General features: G+C 36.7%; 2 protein-coding genes across 4 annotated transcripts in view; both read right to left on the reverse strand.

Moving 5' to 3' along the window:
• The window catches only part of LOC134663192 (golgin subfamily A member 5), a 379,694-nt gene that overhangs the window by 242,326 nt on the left and 109,619 nt on the right, over positions 1 to 27,749 (reverse strand). The window lies entirely within an intron of this gene.
• The window catches only part of LOC134663181 (PAS domain-containing protein cky-1), a 144,966-nt gene that overhangs the window by 6,979 nt on the left and 110,238 nt on the right, over positions 1 to 27,749 (reverse strand). The window contains exons 7-9 of one of the 2 annotated variants that reach the window (XM_063519563.1): positions 26,028 to 26,212; positions 20,268 to 20,371; positions 14,988 to 15,141 (exon numbers count right to left, since the gene is read on the reverse strand). In XM_063519563.1, the coding sequence (XP_063375633.1) occupies positions 14,988 to 15,141; positions 20,268 to 20,371; positions 26,028 to 26,212 (443 nt within the window). Of the gene's footprint in view, positions 1 to 14,987; positions 15,142 to 20,267; positions 20,375 to 26,027; positions 26,213 to 27,749 lie in introns of both variants that reach the window. The other variant, XM_063519554.1, reaches the window with a different exon arrangement.

Raw genomic sequence — 27,749 nt, forward strand, 5'->3', positions numbered from 1 at the left:
CCAAACTTAGCCACCTTACTAAGACAACTGCTCGATGCATGTGGCCGTTGCTCTCTGCCTAATAGGTTGCCATGGGTATGCCAACCCCACCAATGCATCTACGGTTCCACTGTGGGGAGCAACGGCCACCATGTCTTGAGCTGCTGCCGTTGCGCTGGGAGGTTCCCACGGCACCATGTTCTTAATGACATCGTTAGGAGAGCCTTATTGTCAGAGTTACCTAATATCCCATGTATGCTTGAGCCGCCAGGCTTTAGCCGATCGGACGGCATAAGGCCTGACGGCTAGACCCTGGTGCCGTGGGAAAGAGGTAAGTGCTTACTGTGGGACGCCACGTGCGTCAGTACTTTTGCCGCCCCGCATCTTAGTCGTACAATGCGGTCGGCAGGAGCGGCTGCTGAGCATGCGGCGTCTCTTAAAAACCGGCCAAGTGCGAGTCGGACTCGTGCACGAAGGGTTCCGTACCATTAGGTACGCAAAAAACGGCAACAAAATCACGTTTGTTGTATGGGAGCTCCACTTAAATATTTATTTTATTTTGTTGTTAGTACTTATTATTTGTTGTTGGCAACAGAAATATATCATCTAAATAGACAGACAGACCGACGGACAGCGGAGTCTTAGTAATAGGGTCCCGTTTTTCCTGAAACCCTAAAAAGATAAATACTCGGCGCTGAGCGGGTATTTATTCGTCTCCCTCGGTGTCGAGACTTCGGGATGCTCCGGGAGCTGGGACCTCGCCTGTTTGAAAGGGGCCTTGACCCCCGCTCCGGATTTTTCCTGATGCAAAGACTGTCCATCGCAATCTAAGGCGGTCCTAGGTCCTTGCTACTCGTAAAGTCTGCAGCGATATTGATAGCCCACGCAGTGCAAGTGTTATACGTACTTGGTCAACCAGATCTTGACAGTAGAAAAAGGCGGCAAATTTGAAAAATGTAGGCGCGAAGGGATATCGTTCCATAGAAAATTTGAATTTTGCGCCTTTTTTTACTGACAAGATTTGGTTGACCAGCTATATTTACCCGTCATAAATTCATAGAAGTTTGACGTTTAAAATGACGCTTGCACTGCGTGGGCTATCAAAATCGCTGCAGACTTTTCTCGGTCTGACTCTATTAACTACTCTATACAGGGTGGTACAAACCTCGATGTCCAACATTTTTTTTTATTTTATCACTACCAATATTTTTTTATATTAAGGCTAGATTTTAGGAAATAAAGTTGTGTATCAAAGAAGTAAAAAATAAAATTCGGCACCGAAGTCAAGCACCGAACGTCATCTCTGAGAATCGCCTAATAGCCCACGAGATGTGAGGAAACTAAAAAAAAATTTGAACGTTGTGGTATAGACCATCCTGTATAGTTTGAGTGATGGATTGCAACTAAATTAGTACGACGCTGTCATTTTCTATTACGCGATTACGTCCGATTTTACCCGAAAAACGAAGTGCATTCTTGTAAGTATAGTTGGTCAAACCAATTTGTCATTAAATAAGAACAATACAAACTATACTCATCCTTTTCTTTTGGGTGCTAGTACTAGTGTAAGACAAAGATATGACTCTCTCTGTCTATGTTTGAAATGAGACAGTCCTTTGACAAACGATATAACCTATATTTGTAGTTTCGCATTTTAAATATACTTGGTCAACCAGATCTTGTCAGAGGAAAAAGGCGGCAAATTTGAAAAATGTAGGCGCGAAGGGATATCGTCCCATAGAAAATTTGAATTTCGCGCCTTTTTCTACTGACAAGGTTTGGTTGACCATCTATAGAAAAAAAATCAGCGATGTCAAATCGGCGACATGAAAGATTTTCATTGTCAGTCAGGCTAAAAGTACAATGTAATATTAATTTAAAAATTCATTGCGTAACATATACCTATAGGAAGAAAACAAACAAATAAATTGCATTAAATATATGCAGAACATGAGAACTATGAGAGTATGGATTACTCCATACGCAGAAGTGATTGATGGCTGAACATATATTCTGAAATTCGGCAACGCTATGAAGAAAAAATCCTTGGACGCCTATTCTCCACAGGTGACACGAGAGGAAATATTGTCTGAAAAAAAAAAACTGCAAGAGCTGATTTTATACGCAGATAAAAAAGACGTTAGAGTTTATGGAGACATGACAGAAGACGCGGTATGCTGAAGAATATGTTGTCACAAAAGGAGCGACAGTCCGTTTAAATGTAAATATGTTGCAACTGGTGTCAGCGAGCTTGCCGTGATACCTTCACGAGCTAATCACAGCGGCGTATGATAAAATCATAGTTTCTACTGTGCGAAACATTTAGGGCGCGTGTACACGGTGCCGCCTCCGCGCCGCTGCCGCGTCGCCGCCGCACCTTCGCGCTATTTACACGAGACGCGTAAAGCCCGCTGCCGCGCCGCCACTGCGCCGCCGCTGCACCTTCGCGCTATGTACACGAGACAAGTATAGTCCGCCGCCGCGGGTTTTACGCGTCTCGTGTACATAGCGCGAAGGTGCGGCGGCGGCGCGGAGGCGGCACCGTGTACACGCGCCCTTATGTGTATGGAATCGAAGCTGTTTCCGGCCTAACTCCAATCTGGCTAAATGTTTTGGTGCTTGTAGTTTTTAAGTATTCTGAATTAAATACTCTGATTTAAACATAATTAGATTGTTTTTTTATTATTATTAATCTCTCTATTTTCACTTTATTGCACGAAACATAGGACGTTTTGCCAAATGGAATTCTCTACCAGTCAGGCGTAAGGCAAACAGAGATTGGTGTTGGTATGTAGGATATAAAAGCGACCGTATGTCGAACAGATAATCTGGTTGCTGGCATTACATACATCTTTCGTGCTGGTATTTTATACTGTTAAATCGTACCTATGCTAAAAAAGTGACGAACTCCGAATGTGACGTCCTCAGAAAGTGGTGTTCTCAGAAAGTGACGTCCTCAGTGCAACATTAAGGTAAAGGGCCCCAAGTTCGTGTTAGTACGTTATTTCGTTAGTTTTGTTTCTGGCGCAAATAATAAGGAATACAAATATTTTTTATTCAAATTATACATATGAAAAAAATCTGTATTATTTAATCTCTTCAATAAAATAATAACCAATATTTTAGTGATTAAACTGAGAGTAATACGACGGTCGAAACTGTCAGACGGCCGCGAACAGCTGTGTTGTATGCGTCAGTGAAAGCATATAACTGGAAACCGCCTTTGGGAACATTACCGTTCAAATTCTCGGGCCAAATTAGCACACATACACAATTACGCCTACATTTAAATAAGACGATACGTTTACAGAGCCTCTCTCTATTACACTAACGTACACAGCTAAGTGTAGATGAAATGCATATAATGTCAATAACTACCAATCAGCGACATTAATCCGCTAATAACCTTCTTGCTGTACGTACTGGCCGCTGAGAGTTCGCGGTTCATATTTGATTAGAATATGACTTGGACAGGGATAGGTTTATGCCATACATTGAAGAACCAGTCAAATAATTCACGTATAATAATTTAATGCAGATTAAAAGATAACTAGTTAAAATGTTGTTATGAAATTAAATGACAGACTAACTCAACATTCATTGTTGTAGGTATAAATGTATTCCGCTATAATAAGTATTTTGTATATTTTATTATCAATCTGTATGGCAGTGCGAAGTCACGTTCAGAGCCCGTACCATGAGTCACTGACAGTGTCAAAACTGAAATTTACGCTATCGAGAACGTAATTTACTTTCTATACGTCTCGTTTGCACTAATATGCGAGTACGAGCGAGATGTATAGAAAGTAAATTACGTTCTCGACGGCGTTTGTCAGTGCCAAACTGATGGTAGCCGTACTGGTATAGTCTGTCCGTTTTTCTAAGATCAAGTACGCCATAGTAAATGTATGGCGAACTTGATCTTAGAAATCGGACAGGCTATACAGCCTGCAAAATTTACATGGGTAGGTACACGAATCGGGTCAAAAACATTTGAACAGGCATTTGATTAAAATGATCAATATTTTGAGATAATGTGTGTATTTGTTAAATTAATTCAATGAAAGTGTGATAGAAAAAAATGTATCTACATATAGGAGACCGGGTATGATTATCTCACGGGTTATCTCATGAATAGAACATTATATATCTTGCCAGGCATCCACTCAATTTCATGTCTCTCTAATTGGACAGCTTTTTTCCATAGTTCTCTGCGAATAGCATCTTGTGGGAATCTGAATGGAAAGTAATGTAAAATGACAATACCAAATTTGATTATTAATTTGAAATAACTAGGTAGTTTTTTATAGCTCCATCTCATGAAATAAAAAAGGAAAATACAAATCTGTAAGAAGGAATTTATTACTACATTTATAATTACAGTGGAATCCGTTTATTATGACTCCGCTTATACTGACCAACCGCTTACTATGATGCAATTACTGTGCGAAGTTTGGTTTTCATATGAAATTCTTTGTGACAAAGTCGTATAAGATAACTTCGACCTATAAATACTATTTTTATGGAATTATGTCCGGTTATACTGACAAATTTGCTGGTTTTCGTGGCCGGCCCCACATCTTTCCCTGCGAGGACGTCTGCGGCGTTTAAATTGTTTTAGTTTTTACTCTCGGTGAAAGTTGATAATTGGTATAAGGTTAATAAAACTCATCTCTCACAAAATAGTTTGAGATTAATTTGGAAAAAATAAAATAAAAAGTTTATCAACTATGCTTTATATGACATCCGCTTAGTATGACATGTTTGTTACTTCCCTTCAATGTCATTATAAGCGGATTCTACTGTATATAGAAAATACCTAAACCAATCATAAGTTAATAAAATAGTCTACTTCATTTGGCATAAAACCATCCCTATTATCCTCGCAATTTAAAAAGTCGTATGTTGTTATAAAAGTCGTATGCAGTTGTTACGTTTTAGCTTAGCACGCTAGTATTGAAAAAATGTCGTCATGTTTATTCCAAATTTTACTGAAGTTATCTGTTTACTACAAGTGAAAAGTGATTCCACTGTCCTTGATATGAACTAAAACAACTTCTGCAACACTTCACGACACATGAAGACATTTTTAATTACAAAAAAACGTAGTTTTTATAAACCAATTTAGCCATCCGTCACTGACTGTCATCTCGGCCGCACTGAAGTTGCCAATCGAACACTCTGTAAGCACCGCCTACAATCGAATACTTTACGTTGGGTCATAATTGAGCGGACAGAATACTTCCATGGTTTATATGCGTTCACTGTATGCGTGCACTTTTTTTAGGCGTAAGGTGCGCGCTCTCACTTGTTAAGCTTATAGGAAGGAAAAGCTAAACCCATTCGAAAAAAAGTTTTTGGGAGTGTTTCTGTGGGTTCCTTAGTAATTGATTTGATAAGAAAAAAGATTGAATATATGCATAGAAATACCTTAAAATTGCAATAAATCGACTCACGAAATAGCGGTCATTATATTTTTCGTGTGTCTCCTGTTTCGTGCCACTAACGAATCAAGGATTTTCTAGATACATTTTGAGTGCTTGTTTTTAAATATAACAACGAAGATAATTAAAAAAATAAATTAGAAAACAATTAATGTATTTCATGAAGTTTCGTATGAGCGAAATTCGGTATATGTTTTTTTCACTAGAATTCTCATAAAACGAGTTTGAATGTGACCCGAGTTTAAATTCTTAAGGTATATTCCACGTATATTCTCAATTTCTCATATTAACTACTAGCACAATTTTATTTACAATTCAATTTATTTGATTTATTTTTGTGTATGTTTATATTTAACGTATAAGATAGTTAATATGTTTTTTGTAAAAAAAAAAAATTTTAGTAAAAAAAAAATTTTTTTTTAATTTTTTATTTATATAGTTTCAGCTTTTAATCAAGTATTAAAGTACCCATACGGTTTACGAAGTCTTAATTCAACCATTAAAGTCGACGAGTACAAAAAGCTTTAAGCTACTTAGCTCTCAATCTAATTTTTTTTTTTCATTATTATTTTTAATTTGACCTTACAATTACTCGTAAGTAGGTAATTTAAAATGATTATCAGCAAATTATCACCAATTACTCTAAGAAAACTTTATTACGAAACAGGGGACACGAATTCACGAACTTAGGAGCTGAGCTAAATTTGTATCACGAAATGGGAGCCAAATAAGAGGTTCACGAAAAAATTCATATAAAAAAAAGTTTCAACTAAAACCCTATAGTTTATACATTAAATTATTAACAAAGAACTAATATAACTTACTCAAAAGCTTTCAAGGTGTTGATATGCTTAGTAATATTTAAAAAAAATGCTTGGTAATATACAAACTCTCAAGAGCCTTAACCTGCCGAAACAGGGGCCCTTTACCTTATATCTTTAATTAAGTACTTTAAGATGTGCCGGGTGTGCCGGCAATCCGTCGCCATGTTGAGTTTGAGGTCGGCGTCTAGTTCGGCACACACATAGAGTGCCAAGTCTTTGAGCACTCTATATATGTGCCGAAACTCCTCGTTGGGCATATCCAAAGGGTTCCATGTATCCCTTATGGCACGTCGTTGAATTTTTCTTTGTTGATGCTTTTCTTCCATGGCAGCAGCTGCCAAGAAGAAATGATATCTTTGCCATCCCTACAAATAATGTAATGATATTCTTATATGAATACAAATGGAGTTCAAATAGTATATATTATATTTGGAAAAAAAAAACTATACCGGCCAAGTGCGAGTCCAAAATTTTAGACCCAGTAATTTCGGAGATAAAAGTGGGGAGAGGGGGTAATTTTTTGGCTATTTTCTTAAATAACTTCTAACCTATTTATTGTACTTAAAAAATCGCTGGTGGTCTAGCGGTAAGAGCATGCAACTTGCAATCCAGAGGTCGCGGGTTCAAACCCCGGCTCGTACCAATAAGTTTTTCAGAACTTATGCACGAAATATCATTTGATATTTACCAGTCCCTTTTCGGAGAAGGAAAACATCGTGAGGAAACCGGACTAATCCCAATACTGGCCTAGTTTACCCTCTGGGTTGGAAGGTCAGATGACAGTCGCTTTCGTAAAAACTAGTGCCCACGCCAGTTCCTGGGATTAGCTGCCAAGCTGCCCCAGGCTCCCATGAGCCGTGGCAAATTCCGGGACAACGCGAGGAAGCCATGTCCGTCTTTGGGTGATGGGTCACTAATTTACATATGTGTACTTTTCAACTTAATTGGTCTAATCGTTTCCGTGAAAATAGGCTGTGACAGACGGCCAGGCAGACGCACGAGTGAACCCTAAAAATTGTATTTTTCACCACTTCTATACCATGAGAGCACCTTGTCGTGCCCAGTGAGCACTACGATAAATTAATCAAAGGCTAGCCGTCAAAAATCGACTATATGTCTAATTATCCAACAAACGTAGCCATTTACCGTCTATCGCTGTCAAAGTGGACAAAACGGTATGAATGTTATAAAAATGTATAAATCTAGACAAGTGTCTTTTATATCATTTAACTTATCCACTTATCAACTAAGTTTAAGTTGGAAAAGTAGACAAATGACATATTATCCAACGAGCATGTTCTGCAGTTAATCGTTTAACGACTATCGCTGTCAAAAGTGGAAAAGACGACAAATCAATAAAAACTGGATAAAATGTCAGTTTTATCATCATTTATACAACTATATCATTTATACAGTCGACCATCATAGCCCTACAGATAATGATATCATTTATTTTTCCCTTTAGGTAATAGTTATTTTGCAAATGTTTTAGATATAAAGGGAAATTTGGAGTGTCTGAAGTGGAGTGTCTAATAGATATTTTCGGCAAAAGATTAATTTGGTAAGTGGGTATCAAATAATTTCGATAATGATTCGATTTTTGTCCCACTAACGACGTAAAAACTTTTATTGAAATCAAAACAGATTAAAATATTATTCAGGTACCTGCTTAAAAGTCTTTCTCGCGGATTATAGAAACCACGTTTTCCTTAGGCATATCCCGTTAATGAAATCTGCGTATGTATGTATTTTTTTAAAGAATAGCTCGTTATGCATAACCGAGTTAATGGAATGTTGGAAATCGTATCCGTCGTTGCTTCCCGCCAATTTGTGCGTCCGCGCAGGCTGACGCATAAATCTCTGAGACATGACGTAGGCGGTCGACATGTTGACAATTTGTTGTCGTTCACTGTATTTGCAAGGGGGTGCGTCCACTTACTACGCTGCGTACCTCAAGTTTACATTTAAAAGTAATTCAATATGAATAATAAAAACGTTAAACTACATGCTACGTTTATAAAGGTCATTATCTAATCCAAACTTAATCGCAAGAATCATGAATATAGATAGATATAATTTCTCTAAATCTTTCGCAATGGCCTTATCTGGTACCTACATACGAGGGGCGGCTGAAAAGTTCGCGGGCTTGGAATTTTTTTTTAAGAGAGTATTAAAGTAGGTAAATGTTAATTATTAATCGTTAATAATCGTTAGTAATGGCGGCAATATAAAACTGCCAAAGAGGCGGGGAAAAAGGTAGCATAGTTTTTTTTGGTTTTTTCTTTTATTTCTAGCTTAGGCTGCGAATTTTTCAGCCTCCCCTCGTACCTACTACCCTGACCCTAGCAAAGCCTACCCAATTTGACAAAAAAATAGGGTTTATTTATGTATAAGTAAATTCCTTAAATAAATTCCCCTTCATCGCCGTTGAGTGGTATAGCTAAGCGTTGGACCGGCATTTTCGAGCCAGAGCTAACTTTATAATCCTTTCAGACTAATACGAGCCTTCCCTAACTAGGTGTGTTATTTATTGCAGTAAATCTATCAAAACTGATAACTGAACGTGTCTGAACCTAAATGGGCAGCTAAATCTATTTATATAGGCAAAACTAAGTTAAGACCGGTGCACCTATTAAATTCGCTATCCACATAATCCCGGCTCATTATTGAAGGTATTTCGTGGTAGCAGTATTTCGTATGTGTAGAGCGAGAATGGCGCATGTGCGTATGGGCTTGGTAGTCTCTTAAGGCATTATGTTACTAAGGGTGATATTTGTCAGTGGAAAGCACGAAGTAACATGAGTAGGTTGCGCAAGCGCATCTGGGCAGGAGACAAATGACGCAATCGCGCGAACAATGCGCGCTTGTGAGCAGTGGGATTAAGCTTTAGGGTGAATTTCGGGGCAATAATTTATAGGAGCTAGCGATGTGGACGTTTGGTGTCAAATATTATTACTGGTCTTTTTTGACCTTAGACCTTGTGTTTAGGTCAGGATTGCTAGATAACAAATTTAGATGGCATTACGAGCAGATTTGTTGTGTTTACTTAAGGATGTATCTAAGTTTACTACACACATATACGTAATTCAATCATACTTAAAATGCGATTAGCTATTGTTTAAAATTAAGAATTTATTCCGGTAAAAACTTGAAATTTTGCGCTAGTGGACCAATTACATTGTTTTATCTAAGTAAATTTATATCTGCGCGGCTTTATTCGCGGCGGGGGATTCGCATAATACGTAAGTAGTTTAAATCTGCTATCTGGTTGAATTAGTAGCAGGGTGACTGCTATAGTTATTGGCCACTACATAGTAATTGGCCGTTCTTAGTAATAAGGTTTCAATTGGCTTGTTTCTTTCTGATGTGTTAGGAAAGGCCAATTACTATGGGCTTATTATTAACCGGGCAACTAAAATATTAAACAGGAACTTTCATTTGGCATATAATAATATAATTTGGCTGTGCATTAATATTTTAGCGCCAATAAATTTATATTAGCCTCAAATATAAGCATCATATTATTAAAAAAACTAGCAGCAAAATCAAGCCACCCAAAAATATTATAGCGAACTTGAAGTTCTAGGTTGGCATCTAAAATAATAAGTTGGCAACTAATATTGTAAAGCGATCATAAAATTTGTCTATCATCATGTTGTTCACACCTAAGTAATCATAATTGAGCATATCGTTTCAGCTAGGTAGTATTTTAACACGATAGCAGTTAAATTTAATGAATATTGGTCACCTCAAATTAATTTATTACCAATATGCAATGGTCAGTATACTTAGTCGAAATTCGTAATCATGAAACACCTAATGACCATTATACCATACCATCTTTCAATTTTTAATTACTAATTTAATTATTAATTACAATAGATAGGTGCGACGACGAGCGAAGCGAGGAGGAGCGTGTTAGGTTGACCGTGTGACCAAACAAAATATTTTAAAAGAACTTTTTGAATTAATATATAGCAGTTTTCTTTTTAAAATGTGCTTTATAAATGGTCTCCAATATATATAATAAATCAGTTGCCAAAGAAATACTTGGTACCTGCCTAAAAATAGTCAAAAGCTGTAACGGCATTAAAATACAACTCATATTGATATATTTTAAGGCTCCGTTTTTGTTGCCAAACTATTAATTTTAGTACCCATTTCAATTTTTTTAACTACTCAAATTCGATTAAGTAAATAGTTGACCGGTTAAATACGTGCCATTAATATGTAGTGGTAAATAACTGTAGCAGTCGCCCTACCTATTTGTTAGGGTTTATTAAAGTTTGTATTTAAGAATTTCAGATACATTGCTTATAAGGTGGGTAAAGTAAAAACAACTTTAAGTTCATTTTAATTAGGAAAGCGTTCGTAGACCTTTCAACTATTTTTAATTTATGAAATGTAATTTCTAGTTTGTACCACAGTTGAAGCTTAACCTAAGCGCCTGCGGGCCACATGGTCACCGCCCTTTGTGCCTGATTGTTTAGGTCAGCTGGGTTGTCACCCACTCGTGCATTGAAATTAATTTAGATTTACAATCTACCCAGCGCCTACTGGCGGTTCAGATGAATTGCCTCTTAGTCATGCTAGTTTATAGGGATAATAACATTGTTACTACAAAGTGTGCCCCTTTAATGAGTACCTAAGGCTAGTTTCGTGTCCGTTATTGATTTCGTTGGTAGCTGAATTAGCTAGTTAATCAATAATGCATTTCAAAGGAACCTTAAACTAAAGCTTATCGTGAAATTGAATGAAAGCGTAAACGTTTTAATTAGCGCGGAACAATAGGCTTTTAACCGCAAGCGCGCACTAACGGCTCAGCTTCGAGTCTAAAGGTTTTTTATACTAAAACGTAATTATTAAACCAAAGTGCTCCAGCATTCTCTAATCTTCACAGTGTAATCAATAAAATTATAAGCTGCGTCTCTTAAAATTAGTCAAGTTTTAGTGTATTTTGTGGCTATAAAATATGGTTGGGATTAAAGCGTGGAGCGGCGCCATCGATCAGAGCCGGCGCTTGTTAAACACAGTTTCTCACATCACAACAATAGCCCTCTGCGGGCATATTTCAAACCATCCGATAGCAACATCGGCCGGCCGATCGGCTCGCAAGCCGCACTCTAACTCAATAAATCACCTCTTTACAATATTTATTCGCCGGTAACCCCACCACGGGTCCGCGATACTATTTCGCTCGGTAAACGGAATGTTAAACACGGATGAGAAGCGATAAAGGCATGATGATGATGGACGCGTTCGGTGCCGCGAACCCTGAACACCTCACTGCTTAGTGCTTAGTCCATACTCCATGAAATTATAAAAATAATGTTAACAAGTCACATATTTCTGGATATTGGTTAAGTGTTATTACTACAATTACTACAATAAAAGCCGCCATAAAGTTACATAGTACGTATTTTAGCATTACTATTCAATTTATGAAGTTGCTTCGAATATGATAATTATGTTATATTTCCTAGTATCAAATGAATGTTAATGGGAACATACCATTTTATTTAGCATTAAGGTTCTAAGGTTCTGAATCATGTCTGACTAGTAAGTCCATTAGTTAGGTAATTATAAAAAAATGAAGCCAAAATTTAACTTGATAAAGTTCTGAGGCTTAAGAGTTTTTTAACGTACACAACTACTTATAGGTAGATTATTATATTAATCATATCTAAAAGCAATATTTTCTTCAGAACCGTATCTACTCCTTGCAATGGTGGTCAACTGGCATCTAATATCAGGTACAGAAGTTTCTTGCTGTAAGTGTAAGTATATTTTCTCGCTTCTTTCAGTAGGTAGGTACTTATTGGAAGTTAGAAGTAATACAGAGCAGAGGTAAGTAATGCGATGATCGTGAACCCGAATTCCCAACATGAAATATCTTGGTAAGGCCATTTCCAAGATCCCGATCCCGCCTAAAGCAAACTAAATCGCACTCGGGCCGATGCCGATAGTAAGGGCTGTATTTACGCGAGCTACGTCCCGCGACGTCATCTAGTATTGATATCTCAATAGGGAAGTTTGTAAGTGACCGCGTTAAGTTATGATGGTCATTTTTCAAAGTCGGTTCGCTGCGGGTTGGCACTGGACTTGTCGGTTTAATGGTTCGGCTTTTAAGCCAATTAGTTCACAGAGTCGGGCATGCTGGTGTTTTTAAATGCATACATTTGTCACTTAAATATTTTTGAGGAACTTGGTCACTATAATGTTTGTTAGAGTTGCTTTTAGGTAACAGTTACCTATGTCTCGAACGTGTCTAGGTTCAAATTAATTATTTTAAAATGTTGCCTGGCTTTGAAATGTTTAGGTTGGCCAGCCAATCATGTCACCACAACATTCTGAGTATATCACTGCTCTGAGAAATATAAGAGCGGCTGTTTCTCACCACTCTGGCATTATTTACTCACTGAAAATGAAAATTGCATTGAAAATAACGAATTTGAAAATAGGATAATAATAATTTGTTTTGACGCAATGAAGAATAATCCGAAACCAACAACGGTAAGATTAAAGAATTCAAAATATTTTAACGTCGTTAAGTAAACAAAATTCCTTCGCTAAAGTATAAAATTATCTCAAATTATTGGTTAATTCATAATTACTGTTTGCCGTACTATACAAGTACTATTAAGGTCGTAATCATAATTGGTTCTTGCGGGAACCTCGCGGACTGACGGTAAATCTCATACTCTTAGCCTGGGCTTACATGATATTATATCTATTAAATTATATCGCGCGAACATAAAGAACCTATCGCACTATTATTTTCTTTGGAAATTACAGCAAAATGTTTTGTATTTACGTAAAAATCTCTTAACATAACGCCAAGCATCCGATTACTTTAAACACAGTGTTAGCTTTATATTAACTACCTATTGAATTAAGACTATAAAGATGATTGGACTATATATATTATAGTATTATTTTATTTAAAGTTTTGCCCGTCGATTACGTAGCCCTGTAGCCCTTATATAGGTACCTAATTAATTCTTTAAAAGTTATTTGTGCTGGTTTATCTATCCGACTCTTTACATTGACAGGTCAGGTATTTTTTAAATATTTTATCCCATGAAAGTTGAGTGAAACAAATATGGAGGATTTGAGGGTGACACTCTCAATCAATACTGCAATTATTTGAAACGTCATAGGCCAATGTAATAATAACTTCAATAGTAATAATGAGTCTGTTCACTTTGAATAGAAATATTCATATAAAATTGTATGCTTTATTGTTTTTGTGTGAATTATGTTGTACAATGATATCATCTCATGTTAATCTTTTAATTAAATTAATCCATTAACTTTGTGAGCAAAAATATATAAATCAGCTGTAACTTCACAGCAACAAAATTATGGCAGGTTGTCGTTAACGCTCGGTATCAGTCGAGGCCGTCCTCATAAAATAAATCATTCGAGTGATCATGTTAGATTGATTTGACAGAGTCACACGTTACAATTAGGTATGTAAAAATATTTACGTTCATTTCAATTTATTATCAGCCATACAAATAAATTCAATATTCTTGAGAATAACATCTCGTGGCGAGGATTAAAGCCGTAACGAGCTCGCATTACAAATATTAGAGACATTGATTTAAATGAAAAGCAATTCCACGATTCGATACGATTTGTCGATCGGAATATAATTATTGTACCGGCTAACATTTCACGAGATATAAGACAGGCAATTTAATCGGATACATTACTCGTGTCAGTAATATTATTGATTTTATTATGCGTTATCTACGTTGGTTTGAACTTTAGACTAATTTTATGGTTTTAGGAAATGTTACTTTCGAAATTTTGGAACCGCTTTATCACATATCATTATAGGTAACGCCTTTTGTGTGTTTCTGGAAGGCATTTTATTGTTAGTAAAGTTAATTACAACTGCACTGGACATAAAACATGTGCTATAAAATTTGCAAGATCACTATAGGGTGCCTAGCTTATTGTAGTGTCGGTTCCTTTTTTTTTGTAATTTCTTGAGACCAATTTTTCTTAGGTAGGTATTAGAAGTAATTTATACCAAAACATAAAGTTTTGTATTATGTATAAATTGATACCATACCTTTGGATACTGTATTTTGTTTATTCCTATAAAGCAGTCGACTATTTCTAAACGCGACCTCGCGTATGTTACCCCGTCATTTTGACTGATAGCCTCAGTTGATTGTCCGAGTCAGTTAGATCGCAATTTCAATGATTTATGTCTGAATAATGGGCGGGCGCATGTGACCCGAGCGCATGCGATTAGTATGTCGTATAAAACTCCACATTTGACGTTTGTTCACGTCGTAATTGCGCCTGCGCAGGGCGGTCATGATGAAGTGATTTCACCCTTGATCGCCGCTCGATTGGCGGTTGTTTCGATATATTAATGGGTATTAAGAGGTTCTCCAAGGAAAGGACGATTAAGCTGAATGTTTGCAAGGGGTCAGATAATTCAACGGTCATAAGTTAGAGTGGTTCTTATTAGGCCGAGTGAGACTTAACCTGCCATGGCCGGCTACGGGCTATACTTAACTTATATGCGCACTATAATGGGAGATATGAGCGTTATGGGAAATATTTCACTTTGGTGTTGTTGTGTTGGTTTTCTTGGTAGATGCCTTGCTGGGATGAAGAACAGGATCGATGTACTTTTATCTGGTCCAAATAAAGATTCCTCTCGAACATATTCTACATAAGTATGAGCTAACCCTTATAAAATATATTCAGTGCTCACCTTAAGACTTGATTAGTGCAAACGATGACAGGTCGTTGTGAATTGTCCAGATTGTCTTTCAACTGTAGAACGGCGTGGACCCACAGGAACTGGCCTGACCTCCGCTGCAGCCGCAGTAGAGCTATGCAAGACCGCTCTTGCTCGGACTGGGTTACTGCGAACAACAATTTATAATCAGATCGCAGTCGGAATATATGCAAATATGACTATTGTTCACACTGAATGATGCCATATCATTAGATACCAAACTTCTGATATCATACTCTCATTAATGAACACGCTATGAACACTTTCGCTATCTACAACCAAACCCGCTAATGCAATCGGTCAACTCGAATCAATAGAACACTTAATTGTTTATCACAAATCCAAAACCAACAGAGTGTGAATTGTGCTAATCGAACGTATCTGAAATTAGACTATTGTTAATGAACAGATTATCGAGCGATAGCTAAATAATATGCCGTTTAACAAGACACCTTCAGAGTACATACCGAAACATTATAAACACCTTACCACCTACATTCCATTTCCAAGTGTACTCGTTTCTGTTAGAGTTTAAAGTTGAACGAATGGGCTGTAAAAAGGCGTTGATGTGTTTAGAGGTGCGGTAGGCATTGACAATGTTATGATAGTAATTTACATAGGCCAGAAATGGCCTGGACGATGATGGTGCGTAAGCTCATGCCGTATATGGCGTCCAACTCGAGCCCATCGGCGACATAAAAGGCTCGATTTGTTTGTTGATCGAATTAGACGATAAGATTTGGGTTTAGTTTGTTTTGATTAGGCTTTTATTGTTGTTTGAACTTGTATGTCAGGTTGATGGTTGATGACAAAAAAGATTTTGACAGAATTCTTGTCGTATGCTCTCATTATGTATTAGATAGTAGAATTAAGAAATTATATAGCGTTTGTTATATTTTTCATGGTGCTTGATTTAAAAGAAAGAATATTTTAAAATAAATTTGACGTTGTCTGCTTGACAGAAAAAAATATTGCCAACTTAACCCCGAGATTCTTGTGAAAATGCGGAGTGCCAATAAGATTATATTTTGCGAACAAATATTTCACGTCAGCAATAAAATATATTACCATAGAACTGTAAATAAGATCAACACCGTCCTAATTAACTTCTGTCTCGGGCAGGTAATTATTCCATACACTAATGAGTGCGAACGCCTGGTGTTAGCTGTACCTATTCTAATATTCCTAATACAGCTAACACTAGAGTTGGAGCCTACTCCAACGTAGTTACTAGACGCTTATGTACCTACTTAATTTTATTTAGCTACCTAAGTTTTACTTTTTACTTCTATTCCTTGCATTGAGAGGTTTGGAGCAATACTCGTACTTCATCGCACTCCTCGTGGTCGCTTTTGTGGGTTATGTGACACTTTTTATATATCTTATTTTGGTGCACCTTGTTTGCTTTAAGTGAATACAAAGGGATAAATGAACATATGTATTTAATAAATAATAATAAATAAATATTATAGGACATTATTACACAAATTGACTTAGTCCCAGTTCCCACGAGGTTTGTGTTGTGGGTACTTAGACAACGATATATTATATAATATATAAATATTTATAAATACTTAAATACATAGAAAACACGCATGACACAGGAAGAAATATCCGTGCTCATCACACGAGTAATGCCCTTACCAGGACTTGAACCACTAGGCCAGACAATTGGTTCATTTGATTTAACAAATTTTCGTCCGATTAAATAGTTACCTCTCATCATAAGCATCATTATCGTAGCAATGTCCCGGCTTATTGCTACGGCTCATGGTAGTTTGTACTATTGTAGTCTAGCTTCATGATGTTTTCCATCACCGAAAAGCGTCTGGTAAATTAAATGTAATACATAGGTAATTTCAGAAATTGCAAATGTCTTTTTAGCCGGATGTTCGTTGCCATTATACACTCATGCTCATGAGTATCCGTACAACTAGGAAAATGGTAACCAATCTTTGTTATTGGTCTTTTTATTATAATATTATATCATTAATACTCGTAAAACATGGTCGGATAGAGATGAACAATAGCACCTACTATACGGCATATCATGCACAAAGGTCACCGCACACAGACCCGTCCTTGTCGCTCTCCATTATCGAATCATTCGAATGATGACTCGAGCTCCGATGCATCGATTGCAACCACATTAAGTTTTTAACAACTACATTCTTACTGACAAGCGATAAAACACCTTATGTTGAAGCAAGAAGTAGTAAGAAGGGTGTATGCGTGTAAATACATTTGTCGAGGAATAATGAGGGTTAATGCCAGACGGTTATTTGTGCAATCTCGACTGTTGGTTTTAGAGTCAAGAAGAGATTGACGACTGCTATGATTGTGCTCGGGTCTAACTGCCAGCTTGTTTATCTTCGGGCACTTATTTTGCTCGAGAATGTACATATTGCTAAAGTGTATTTGATTTGCTGTTTTCTGAGACCAGCCTACGCTGTACGTGGAACTAATGGTGTAATGATATGGATAGACGTCGAAATAACTAATTGTTATTCTTAGCACTTGACAGTAGCACCTACGGTTCTTTGAAATTGGATTAGTTTAATGGATTAAATTGAATACTGGTGTCGCTTTCGGGTTGTATATGACTCAAATAACAAGAGTTCAACGCTATTTAAGAGCCAACAGGAGTGGTCATTTCTCCATACAAACGTACTCGACTGTTTCCTCCGTGGGTTTTGAAGCTAGAGCAATGATTTTTTTAACACAGATTAATATTGTCAATATCTGTGTCGGACCGTTTTGCTTTTTTTGATATTTTTGTTTTTTAAGGCGCTAAAGCCCTTCAAAAATGGCCAAAATGGCCTAATTGACTATGCCGCAATGAGAGGCGTGGTATTCAAAACTAATATCAATTAGCCAAAAAATCAAAACGGTCCGACACAGATAATTTCATAATCATTTAGATTTCCAAATTTGGTTACGATTGGTTAAGTTTTGGAGGAGGAAACAGTCGAGTACGAAACCTCGATTTTTGAGATTTTTACGCAGGATTTTTCGCCTTGTCCTTATCGCACTAGTTTTAGGAGCCGCTTCCGTTAGCGAGACGGGTATATTTACCTAAAATATTTAAATCTCAGCTCCTGTTTCGTCTTAAGTAGGCAAGGGCTTTGGCTCAAGTTAAGGCTACATAAATTCAAACCGGAGACTATCGACTGTGGTAACCATATTACGATAAAAAAATTACTATATATATATATATATATATATTTATATATATTTATATATATATATAAATGTATATATAATAAAACTTTTGTTAAACAACTTTTGAAAATTATGAATCCTTTAGACTTCCTCTTTTTCATACAAAATAAATATTGGCTTCAATGTACGCTGACATCAGTGTGTTTGACGTTGCTTGTCACGCTTTAAACACAACAAAATTTGTAATGCATAGCTTAGAATAAACTTTCAAATGTAATAAAAATCAAAACATAAGTTATTTTTTAAAGTTGCTGAACAAATGTTGGTCAGTTTGAGGAGTACAGCCTACAGTTTAATTTATTGCCCCTGTTACGGGAAATATCCTGTACCTATATATTTGTCACTATAAGAAACATCAGTATAGGGTATTTGACTGTATTTAAAATAAATTATTTTACACCATGCATGAAATAAAGCACCAGAAGATTAATAGAGATACGTGGACAGCAGTTATTTTTAGACACAATTTCTATTTTAAAACCCGTGTAAAACTATAAAGAGTAGGTAATTTGATTGTTACGTCACATGCTAGTGTTTCATATAAATTCCACAGTAGCAAAATCGTTTTGACAGTTCGAAAAAAGAAACTGATTTGACTAGTAGTCAAATACACTATTCAGAGTTCCACCAATGCGATCCGGACAAAACATTTTATAGGTCCGCTTAAAACGATATAAGTGGTTAATAAACGATGCACATTGCTTAGTATTTATAATCAATTAGATTACCTATTGGTGTTATTAATTAAAAAGCGGTAAGCCTTCTTATGATTTTATATAAGTACCTACTCATAAAATAATTAGGTAGGTAGGTACATACAGATATAAGGAGGAAATGGTGTGGAGGGAATGAAGAGGAAAGGAAACCGAGGAAAAGGTGAGGAGGACTGTGTGCTGATAGATTATATGGAAAAAAGCGCAGGTAAGTTATGAAATGACGAGCGTCAGAGAGGTATGGAAGAAAAAGACATTCTGAGCTGACCCAAGTTAATAGGACACAACACAATTGATTTATAGAAAACGTTAAGCATTAAATATCATATAAGTATGCAATAAGGTAAAAAAAAAAGTCTGGAAATATGAATGGCCACTTATCATTTTCAATCAATGACAAGCTTAGAGAATATCTCAGGTAGTCTTTTAGGTAATAGGTGTTGGTTATAATATATCTGCATGCTATATTTCTTGAAGCACGACTTTAGTCCCGTGTCACTCGACCTCGGAAGAACATCTTCACGTTCCAAACGTAAGAAAGTGTTCTAATTTTGAATTTGCTCCCAGCTGCAAACCTTCCGTCAAGCGGAGAGTCACGAATCCTGCGCAACCGTTTCTCAAAAACGTTTCAATTAACACGTAATATATAAGCGTTAGGGTCTAGTTTCGTGTGTTTATAATTTGACAGTTCGTTCGAGTTGTCGATTTATTCGATTTAATCGCTCACGTAGTGTCAGGTAAGCGTTCACACACGGTTGTCACGCGCGGTTTCAGCCTCATCTCGCTTTCACTAGTCGGTGTGAGGTTGGCTTAAGTGGACATGGATACCGTTTATTATAAACGCTCTATGTTGTCGTAGGTTATCGATAATGATCATGAGATCGGTATTAAGATATTATTATATTGCTTGTATTTTCTCTTTACTGGGAAAGATTACTGTAGATAAGTAGGCACATAACTGAACGACTGAGTAAGTTACCTTCGTGGAGTTTTGCGGATTTCATATGACATCGACAGTTAATTCGCTCGTTGTACTTGTTAATTAACAGGGTAAATAATACACCCAGTTCTACTTCAAGGTTAAGTCGGTATTTTTTACGTTTATTACCTATGATTAACTTAATACCTTTTGTAGACTATTACGTGTTAGATTAGAATTTCAGACATGAGAGCGGCGGTGAGTTATGTTTAAATTATTAACTTTGTCTTCGTAGATTTTGTCGGTTATAGCAATGAAGCAAAGCTATGAAGTTGTCATAATACTAATTGAAACTATTTACTGTTCATCGTTTGTAAGTTAAAAAAAATGTATACTTACTTAAGCGATGTTTGCTCTGCGCTTCTTTACAACAGTCGGGATGTAGAAGATGGTACCAGCTCACGCCGTGGAGCGAACTCCTGTCCCAGCCCAGGTGCCACTCGCTACTGGACAATACAATTTATAATTGATTATGATTACGTTCGTCGCACTAATAGAAATTGGACTAATAACCTAACTAAAAATAGAGGAACCGGTTAAAGGATGACTCACGCTAGACCGGGCCAGGGCCGGGCCAGAGCTTCTGGTACTTCGTTTTCTGCGGAAAGCACCACGTGATCACCGATCACCCGTCATAGAAAATGACGCGTCGGACACCACGGCCCGGGCTTGGCCCGGTCTAGCGTAAGTCATTCTTAAATACTGATCAGTGTCCGGGATTTAGGTTGAATGGTTGACAGTAGGTAGGTAAAATAGCTACCTATAGGTAGTGCAGTGAATGGGCGTCGAGCAGTTCTAACAGTAGGTAGGTACTTACTTTATCTTTATATATTAGATGATCTTAATTGATCATTATCTACTAAAATATTATTAAAGTCTCATTCAGGCAAAAGTTATTGCATCTGAACATTGAACTAACAATAAAACAATACACCTAAAGAAAAACAAAATCTAAAGTTAAATTAAATTGGACCTTTTTATAAAATGCAAACACTATATAACTCTATCAAATTAAAGTCATTGTACATAAGAACTAAGAGCAAGGCCAGTTGATTGATCGATGTGATGACCCCTCAGATATTTGTTTAGCCAGTGTCAAGTTCACTTTAATTATATTTGTCAAAATTATAATGAACTGTCTTACTTAATATTTGTTTCATTTTGATAAACTATCAATTCATGGGCGAGTCTACGAAAGCGAAGGTTGAAATGTCTAAATCAATCATTTTTATTTAAGAAGGTAAGCTCCGAGAAGTGTTTTATTAAACTTTGCGCACTTACTTTTATATATTTGGTATTATATAGGTAACTTAGGTACATATTTAGATATTTTTTTCAAATTGAATTTACTAACTTCAATCAGTATTGTACATACAGTACATGAAATGTACCTGCGGCATAGTGAGATTATTTTTGTAAATGATGGGTATTGAATTTTGAATACAGACTAAAGTTACAGTTAATATAATAACCCCGACACGTTACTCTTTTAATAACAAAACTTATGTATTGAGGTTGTCGCTATCTCACAAGTACCTATTAAAAAAAAGTTTAAAAAATTAAAAATATTTTTTTAAGCCTTTATAAACAAGTTACAACCTTGATTTTTTTTTTGGAAACATACTAATATTAGATGCAATTAATATCCAAATTTCAAAAGAATCGAACCACTAGTTTAGCTACAAAAAAAAACGATTTAAAAAAAATTTTTTTTTAGCCAAACCAAGGGGATTCTAGCCTTGAAATTTGGTAAAACGATATCTTATAATAAGACAAATAAATGCACCTAAGAAAGGTATACGCTTTAGCCAGGGGCAGTTTCACTATAGGATTGCGGCTAGACCCTTTAACAAATATTTTTAATTCAAGAAGTAGCAAAAATAGAGGGTACGGGCGGGAAAAGAATGAATGAATGAAATTTAAAAAAAAACATGTCTATGGTTCACTTATTTGTTAGAGATGACATTTAAAATAAGGTTGGCAACACTGTATTTCATTCAATATTTTTTAAGTGGTCATTACACGAAGTACCGTAAAATCGCCAAAAAGATACTACGTGTATGCACAAATTCTTTTTTGGGGAATAGACTAAAGACTTGTCTTGACAACTATAAGGTAGGGTTTTTAGGGTTCCGTAGCCAAATGGCAAAAAACGGAACCCTTATAGATTCGTCATGTCTGTCTGTCTGTCTGTCTGTCCGTCTGTCCGTCTGTCCGTCTGTCTGTCCGTCCGTATGTCACAGCCACTTTTCTTCGAAACTATAAGAACTATACTGTTGAAACTTGGTAAGTAGATGTATTCTGTGAACCGCATTAAGATTTTCACACAAAAATAGAAAAAAAACAATAATTTTATGGGGTTCCCCATACTTCGAACTGAAACTCAAATTTTTTTTTATCAAACCCATACGTGTGGGGTATCTATGGATAGGTCTTCAAAAATGATATTGAGGTTTCTAATATCATTTTTTTCTAAACTGAATAGTTTGCGCGAGAGACACTTCGAAAGTGGTAAAATGTGTGTCCCCCCCCCTGTAACTTCTAAAATAAGAGAATGATAAAACTAAAAAAAATATACGATGTACATTACCATGTAAACTTCCACCGAAAATTGGTTTGAACGAGATCTAGTAAGTAGTTTTTTTTTAATACGTCATAAATAGCCTAAATACGGAACCCTTCATGGGCGAGTCCGACTCGCACTTGGCCACTTTTTTAAAGGTGTGTGCACGACCCTTTAAATGACAAATAAAAGTCTGGGAGTAGAAAAAAATATATTAAACACGGGTCACTCACGTATTTTAAGTCCAAAACGTTCGACATCTTTCACTCCGTACCGAGTAACATCATCAGGAGCTGGCGTTAACGCTCCTCAGTACGGAGTGAAACATGTCGAGCGTTTTCGACTTAAAATACGTGAGTGACCCGTTTTAAGTATTACAAACAATGGCTATCTTAACTACTAACTAACTAGAATTGCTATGTTAGCTTTAGGTGATAGAAATGCGTTAAAAGTAATAGAAGCAAAATTATATTTCGAAATTACAAGCCAACAATAAAAGGTTTGAGTATCCATGACCTCCTTTATAAGAATATTTAACTTCAGTCAAGTACCATTGATACCAGTTGAGACAAACGCAAACAGCTAACAGCTTATAAAATCATTGCGTCAATCTAGGATAAGTATACCTATAATCCAGGCCCCGTAGACAACATGCCAATTGCTAACGCTACGCAGCCAACGAAACGCAACTGTCACTATCACACTAATATGGTAGAGTAATAGAGAGACAGAAAGCGATTCGATAGCGAAGTGCATGCGATCGTCACCTTGGGTAGGCCGCCAGGAGTGACTTTGTCGCCTTTTGTAATGGGATTCGTTTGCGTCAAATCCTGTAGTTCTGATTTTTTGCAGACTTGTTTATGATATTGGGTCAATGAATAATCCAAGTTCCAAGTTTGAGACCTCGAGTGCCGAACGCAACTTTGTCGAAAATCGAAAAAACACGATTTTTTTTTTACTTTTGGGCGATTATAAACTCTAAAATGGGCGTCCAAGATCCTCGAAATTATAAATATATAAAAATTGCTCGGGTAAAGGTACCTATAACATTATTCCGATCGGGATACTCGTAGGTACTTAAATGCATCTAAAAATTAACGCGTAATTACGACTTACGAAAAACACACGAATTAAATAGGTAATAATCTAAAAGTTCAAGTATCTATCTACAGCTCGGTATATATACTTGACGAACGATTACCATTGCCAGCCTAGCATTGTCTTAATGAGTATTCATTACTGGTGCTTCTCGGTGCGTCTGCAAGTCCCTCAACATGATTTACGAACGTGATGGTGATATTTTCGAGCATTTCTGAAAAAATGTGTTCAAGTAATATATGGAAGTAAGTGCACAATGCGCAACCACTTGGCGCCTGAACTTATAAGGTGTCCAATATGTAGGTACTTACACAGGGCGTTACTTCGGGTCTAATCGGCTCTCTAAAAGGCAAACTGCGAATACAATTGTATTAATTAAGTACACAAGTCAAGCAAAGACAATAACTAATGTCAGATTTTATTTATAATGAGGTACTTGCTCTTTTGAAATGAACATAATGTCTCGAAGACAGAACAATGATTGTTGTTTATAGCACACGCAACAATATGGTATTTACCGGTGGTTTTGTGCGATAATCTTCATGGTATTGATTTGACATGTGCTTAAATCATATGATGGTTACCTTGCTAACAAAAAACAAGCAGATACGTTAGTTCGGTATGTTATTTCAGAATACATTCTACTCGGAGCCCTACTAAGTAGGTCAGTTTTAGTTTAATATAAATTAGCTGCTTGGTTTGGTTTTGGCAGTGCGAATCGTACGGGCTTTTTAATCTGTTATGCATTAATTTATACTTGTTTAAATAGGAATTTTAACTTACAAGCCAGTGCCAAAAAGTATTAAGAACCGCTCATGATCTTGAAGTAACTCGTTTCTCAAAGCAAACAAAACGCTTGTCATGCTCGTATTTGCTTATACAGTTTCACAGTAGCTTGTAACTCCGTCATTGTATGCAAAGTTACACTTCCGAGCAGGTGACAGGCTTAATGTTTACATTTCATTAACAAAGCGAGAGGTGACAATACACTTTATTATATTTTATAAGGACCTACGCAGCCACTTAATAAATTGCATCTTTTCTACATATTTGAATAGTACCTACTTTGGGCATATACTTATATTATTATGTTATTTTGCATTTGCATTCCAAACCCGAAAGGTATTTTGTTTATTTATATGGGATGCTTCTTGCTGTCTTCAATTTATTTTATTTAATAATAAATACCTATCTTTAGATTTTTTATAATGTGATGCTTATATATATATTGTATTGTTTTGTAAGTGGTTTTATATTTTACTTTTATATCTACATATTGTAAAAATCTTAACTTAAGAAGAAAGATAAAAAAAATACAAATAAGTAGGTACCTATCTTAAGGGCTGATTAGACGGTGCGAGAACTCGCTTGTGAACCTCATGCGAGTTCGCGCGCCATCTACATGGGGCCTTTAGTTATTTTTAAAATATTGTACATACTTACAGCTTAATTTTGGGAAGACATAATTCAAAATATCACCTTTTCGATGAGTTGTAGCAATACATGATTTGTATTTAACATGTAAACAAAAATATTACTTTTTTCATATAAATATCGACAACAAGTCCCTACATCAACTTGGTATGCACATATTTTTTACCTACGCATGAGGGTATAGGTACTGACAGAATAATCTCGGTGTATCCTAAACTTGTTTCTACCTAGAATTTCAATCTCTTTACTCGTAAAATGTATGCTGCCACCCTTTTTGTTCCGTCAACGGGTGACAAAGCCTGACCGCTGTTTGCCATTGCATATCATTTCAACTGGTATTATTTCATGCCATTCAGCGCAAGAGCGGTGACGCGGTTCATGAATATGAAATGCCCTCAATAGATATGTTGTCATACATCTGCCTGACTCTGATGGACAGTAGCACTGACTTACGCATCAATAACCTTTGTTTATTGTGACTGGAACCTTGAACCAGTACCGGGAATGTAAGGCGCCGTTTTAGTAGAGGTCTTAAGGGAGAAAGGCGGATTATTGAGGTACAGTTACCTATTTAGATAATTTACGTAAGTAGTAAACTTGAATTTTGACTACCTATGTTTCAGTAACTATTATCTGTAGGTATATTATGTGTCTGAAGTTTTTAAAGCTACAGTTAGATAGTAATAGATAAAGCTCATAAGAATAACATAGATGGACAGCTAATCTCTGCCAATAGGCATAATATACCTACTTATGTTCCATTTATTTGCTCTTTAATATCTTTGAAAGAAACACTCGGCAGACTCCCTTTGTAACCGTCTAAACATACTTTCAGAAACGAGACGGGTATTATTGTTACAGGAAAGATGTTATAGCGGCCAGCTGACCAATTGACCATGCTGGATACAAAATATCCCCAGACTAGGTATACGTGATTAGGTAAGTTGTGACATTGTACTGTCAGTTATCCCACACTAAAGAAAGGTCCCACAAACATAGCTTACTTGGCGTCGATGTGCAGTATCTTCATGTCCATGGTGTGCAGCGTGGTGAAGACGTTGGTGGCGCCGTGCACGACGCACTCGCGCGTCTCGGGCATGGCGAGCGGCGTGCACGCCGCCAGGAACACAGGCTCGTTGCGGCTGCACAGCGGCAGGTACGACACGAAGTGGCCCCGCACTAGCACTACCTGGATAATAACTTATATTGAACAAAAGAAAACATCTGTTTAACATCAACAGTGAAGAGAACTCCAATTAGAAAACATCATCAATAGGCGCTTGTGGCGAGGATTTAAGAATGACTCACAGTAGACTGGGCTGGGGCTGGGCCGGAGCCTTCTTTCTCGGAAAGAACCACGTGATCACCGATCAGCCTTAACATAATGACATGTCTGACGCCTCGGCCTGGTTCCGGGCCGGTCTAGTGTGAGTCATCTTTTATGGGCATTTTAAAAAAAATTGTCAGCTGTACTCAAAACCTCGAGTGTCACGTCTGATATTAGTTTTATCTTTAAATTACATACAGGAACAAATACCTAGGAACTCCGAGCACACTAAAAGAGGCAGTCAGCAACCTGAAAACACTGCTAGGTTTCATGGAGGAGCTGGGGTGGGGCGCCACCTCGTTTCACGCAAAATAGGCACAATGGTTGTCGATTTGCGGAAAATGCCCAGAAACACTAACTAACTAACTAACTATCTTTAAATTCAATGCTATATTTATATGTAGATTATGTATATATGTAGACATGCAGTAGACTATCAGGGAGAACTTTGCGGTAAAAGTTTGTAACAGGTAGTGACATTGTCACCATAGGGCTACCTGTAAGTATAAATTTATAGAGAAGACTTATCCAGGTTACATCTATACGTACATAAGTTTAAATAACGTGTGATATGGTGGTGACTTCCTGTTAAGTATATATTAATATAAAATCTACAAGATTTATTGTCCTCTGAAAAAACTTGTATACCCATCATTACAAATACGACAGACATAATAAGTCCCGCATTCATTGCCGACAGATTGTAAGGGGCAAAAAGTTTAATCCGTATGATATCATTTGCTGAACCGGATGCATTTTGTTTTCAACGGCCTCGCAATGATATAGGCTATCGATGATACGAGTAAGATGATGAGGCGGAAAATTTTAATGATTTGGACGAGTCTTCGTTTTCTAAGCTTGAAGAAGAAAAGCTGCAGCACCCGCTACTTACACAATTCGTATAGCACATAATTTTCCTTTTACACCGGCGCTTAGCTCCAATAAAAGGATTAATTTCAAAACTGCACCAGATTTAACCGTCCCAAATAGTCAATCCATTTATCGTCGTTACACTATGACCTGTTAAAAAGGCTCAGGGCGTGGCAGTTTGACATTCTTAAGCGGTGCTAGACGAGACGCCGACACAATAGTTCACAGCTCGGCCGCTCACCGAACGATCCGGATTCACTCGGCCTTGGACGATATCGACTACTTATTGAGTAGGTATTACAAGCTTTGAAATCGCTCTTCCTACACGATTATTACTTAACACACGTACATTTGATAAAATTTCTAAAACGTAAAAAATACGTACACGCACATTATTCCGCAGGCGGGAAAAACAGAAAAAGTATGACCATAGAAGCAAAAGAAGAAACACATTTATTTTATAGACGATTAAAGCACATTAAAAAAAATTTATCGTACATAATTGCAAATCTGTTGATAGTTTTAGCAA

The sequence above is a fragment of the Cydia amplana genome, chromosome 1 (genome assembly GCF_948474715.1).
Source record: "Cydia amplana chromosome 1, ilCydAmpl1.1, whole genome shotgun sequence".
NCBI lineage: Eukaryota > Metazoa > Arthropoda > Insecta > Lepidoptera > Tortricidae > Cydia > Cydia amplana.